Below are 4277 nucleotides of genomic sequence, written 5' to 3'. Positions count from 1 at the left end.
GGGCCGGCCCAAAAAAGATTGTGTTTTAAAAGTGAAATGAAAGCATATAACATTGGGATGCAGTGAGGGGATATCAGGCCAGAGGACAACATGGTGGTGGAGCTAGTTGAGTTATGAAAATGAATGGGGTAGAAGTCTGTGGAAACAGAGTCTTGTTTGGGCTTGGTCTTGGTGGATAGTTGTACCAAAATAATGCAAATAAATTTATGTGATGATTTTTTTTTTTAAGCACAGATATCTTTTTACTCCTATATAGATTTTCTTCTATGTGCATCTGAGGAATTACTTTCCTTCTCTCCATTTTCTTTTCACCCTCCTGTCATCTATCTGAAGGTGACCTGATCAGCTGGTGTAAGAATATCTAGTTTAGGCAAGGGTTAAGGGTACTTGCACAGGATAGCCATTGAGACAGTGACTATTGAATTTCATAACAGTGAGAACACTGGTTGAGTTTGAGACTATTAAAAATGTGTAATAGGCATAACTATGTGTTACTTATTATTTAGTGGCAAGGCACCGACAAACTAGCGCCATTTATTTCATTAGCTTTGGAAAATAGCAACCCCCTGCCTTTCCTCCCCCATGCTCTTTATTTTTGAATTAATAATCTTTTGACATTTTTTGAAACCTAACTAGTAATTCAGTTAAATATGCTGAGATTTGATAAAATTGGGTCTGCTTTACTTTCTACTTAATTGCTTATTAGTCAGGTCAATTTTTGCACCAGGGTGCTGCAGTGAGATGTCTGAAACCATAACTTGTAGAGTTATACTATCTTGAAACCAGATCACACATTGGTGATAGGTCATGGGATTTTTTTTTTTTCTAAATTATTTAAAATGTATTCTATATTTTAGGTCGATTTGGTCAAACAACTCCACCACTGGTTGATTTTCTCAAGGACATTTTAAGAAGATATCCAGAAGGAGGGCAGATTCTTAAGGTGGGGCATATTTGCGTTTATGTGTGATTTACTTTGATTAAAAATGAGATGAAGTAAAATTACTTAGAGGTCCTGTTAGTGTTTAAATTTTTAAGATTTCATCTAGATTTGAATGGCTGTATTTTTGCCTCCGTGGCTGCAGTGCATAGCTGGATGGGATGGGTTTGAGAATTCAGTCACTATAAATACAAGAGTTTCCAGGGCAAAGGAACACACTAAGCTGCTGTGTGCTATAATCAAGCACAGTGTCTTTCCAGGAATGCCTTATGTAGAACATTGTGCAGGGGCATTACAACACCATCCAATCAACCAGCCACCCAAACACACAGTCCATATGCAGAGACCACTAACACATGCCCATGTGACTTCTGGATTTAGAGGTTTGCTTTTTTGGGACGGTTTATTTAATAGGAAAATTATTTTAGTTATTTATTTCTATTTGTGATATATTTGTTTAGTGTGAATATACTCATTAAGAAATAAAAAAAAATTGAATAACCATAAAAGAAAGCAACAAAGGAAGATATTGCAGAAATTAGATTTTGTGTTTAAGCTTAATAAGGAACATTCTTAATTAATTGTAAAAGTAGATCAGTTATTATGCATTTTTCTTCTCATTAACTTATTTAGTGTTTATTACCATCAGTATCTTAGCCCTCATTATATTTTCTAGTTTAGATGGTAAATTTTTAGGCAATAAGGACTGAGTCTGTTCTACTTATTTATCTTAACATACTAATGCTTGGGTAGGCACTAACTGAGGGTTGCTATATCTTTAGTGATTGTAATACGATATGGGATACTGGAGCAGTTTAAGTCCTTTCAGAGCAGGCACATGTTTCACAGAAGTTTAATTTGAAAACTTTTTATACTGATATATTAAGAAAGTGAATATGGGAAGAGTATGGTCATGGGGTTGTTTTGGGGGTAGAGAGAAGTGAATAGAATAAATTTAAAATGAAGATATGTTGGCTGGGATCCTAAGAAACCAGACAATGGTGGTATGAGTGAATCTTTGACAAATAGCTGAGGGTTAGTCCTTCTACCTTGCTTATTGTGTATATTTGTATTGTAGGCAGATCAATATAATCTTTGTTCCTTGGATATTTTATAGAATTCTACCATACTGAATTTAATAGGAATCTTATTAATCGCCTATACCACCATCTTTTGTGGTTTGCTGAAACAGGTCAAAGGTATTGTAGTGACTTGCCCAAGAGCAAGTGTAAAATTTATTGCTTCTGTTTCTGAGAATTATTTTAAAAAACAATCCCCTGAAGTTTACAGTTTAGGGGAAAAGCTACCGATTCTATTTTTATTTAATTTGCAAATGATAGTTGGAGCCTGGCACTTGGGATTTTATCTTAGGTTTTCTCTATCTCTGCGCCATAAAATACAAATAAATTACAAATAGATATCTAAATGAAAATAAGATCCAACCTCCAAAGTGCTGTTATTTTGTAAGTTAAATTGTGTTTTATTACCTATTTAATTCTTATTTTCATCTTTTATATTATAATATCCTAATGTAAATAAGATTGCTAGTTTCTGGGGATTCTGTTAAACTGAATAGGGTAGGAATATGGCTTAAAAATTGAAAATCCTATGAGAAATAGGCAGTTGTGTAAATTGGAGGAATTAGTAGCTGATAAGGAGGCAGTAGAACGTATGGTTCAAATGTTTATGTTTGGGTTTGGACAGCTGGTAGGATAAGACACCCAACCCTACCTTTTCAGGGTAAACTGAAAGCCTGATCTCAAAACTAGCTCTTTGATTCTGTACTGTTCCCTCAGCCTCCTTATAGTTGTTTAATTTCATGTGGACATTGTATCCCCTTTCTAATCTGATAAAGTAATTACTGTTGGAATGTAGTAGTGTCCATATAAGGTCTCTTCAATTCTTGCCCATCCCTACATCTAATTTAGTGCTGCCAGGGTTCTGGAGAAGTAAAAAAGTTTTTTTCCCCAAAGTTAGAAGTTCATGAGTTTAATGATAAAGGGTGATTTATTGTATTAAAGACCCATTCATTTAAAACATAAGTCCTTGATTTGGTTTGTTCTAAGTCAAAATTTATTCAGAAAATTATTGTCTGTTTTCCTTATTGTAGGCAAGGTTCAGAATAAGCTAGGGATACTATCTCTGGAGTTCACTGCAAGTTTTGATGATTATGGGGTTGGCTCTAGGGTTGAATCTTATTTCAGAGTCCAGAGTTCCCTTCAAATTTACTAGAGCTCAGTGTGTTTGTGGTAGTTGAGCAGAAGTGACTATGACTGTCCAGGATTGGAAATTGTGTTGTGGCTCCTGATGGGTGTAAATCTTGCAGTTTGCCCTTTCCTTTCTGCATTACAGGGGTCTGGCCACCCATCCACTCACCCACCATCTACCAAACAAATAATATTACTCCCTTCCTTATGAAAGGAATGAGTCAATCCTGACCATCAAGGAGCTTTCAGCTTAGTATAGGAGAAAGACATGTTCATATCTCAAGCTCTCAAGAACGCAGACTGTTTAAGGGTGCACATAGATTGAAACTATTTGCTTTCTTTTTTTTCTAAGAGAAGGTAAGTTTGGTAAGTGAATGTGAAATAAAGCTCTGTTTTTGGTAACTGCTCAAGCATGAGGTACCTCCCACAAATAATATGTGCAGCTTTTGTAAATGGAATAATTTCTTTTGAATGAAAGCTTTGGGTAGATTGTAAATAAGAGACAGAGTTGCAAATAGACCCCAGATTTGTATTTAGAGGCTAAGTGATAAAAAATTAAAAGCCAAATCTTAGGTGTGCATGATTGAAGAAGGACTTTTTAATCATACTCTCATATGTATGTAACAATTAGCTTTCAGTAGTAACCTCACCAGATCCAAAAGATAATGATGCAAATAGTAGGCTTCCTTTACTTAAATATATTTACCTTTTAAATTTTGTAGGTAATACAAAGATGAGAACTAGATTACTAGATTATTAAATATTATTTTTTTGTGTATTTTGTGGTTAGGAATTAATTCAGAATGCAGAAGATGCTGGGGCCACAGAAGTTAAATTTTTATATGATGAGACTCAATATGGAACGGAGACTCTTTGGTCAAAAGATATGGCGCAATATCAGGGTAAGAATCAATAATTAGTTAGGAGCAAGTTTCATTTTATGTACTAATAGGTGATTTTTAATGATTTGCAGAATTCCATTTAATGAACAGTCTAATATCATTTGTACTTCATTTCTTAGTATGTTTAATTCCACTTCTTTAGATGTTTTTCTCTGGTTTTGGTGGGAAAGTTTCTCTGCCAGTTAGTGTTTTTAGTGAATAAAGAATAAAAATGTCAAAACTCAAAAT

The 4277-nt window shown here is 34.4% G+C and overlaps 1 protein-coding gene across 1 annotated transcript in view; it reads left to right on the top strand.

Moving 5' to 3' along the window:
• LOC103596481 (sacsin-like) overlaps window positions 1-4277 on the top strand; it is a gene marked incomplete at its 3' end in the record, with an annotated part of 19526 nt that overhangs the window by 2433 nt on the left and 12816 nt on the right. The window contains exons 2-3 of the mRNA XM_008580119.1: window positions 858-943; window positions 3938-4049. Coding sequence (XP_008578341.1) covers window positions 858-943; window positions 3938-4049 — 198 coding nt within the window. The remainder of the gene's footprint in view (window positions 1-857; window positions 944-3937; window positions 4050-4277) is intronic.

The sequence above is a fragment of the Galeopterus variegatus genome, unplaced genomic scaffold, assembly GCF_000696425.1.
Source record: "Galeopterus variegatus unplaced genomic scaffold, G_variegatus-3.0.2 Scaffold2027, whole genome shotgun sequence".
NCBI classification, from domain to species: Eukaryota; Metazoa; Chordata; class Mammalia; order Dermoptera; family Cynocephalidae; genus Galeopterus; species Galeopterus variegatus.
This window is presented reverse-complemented; position numbering and strand designations above follow the sequence as displayed.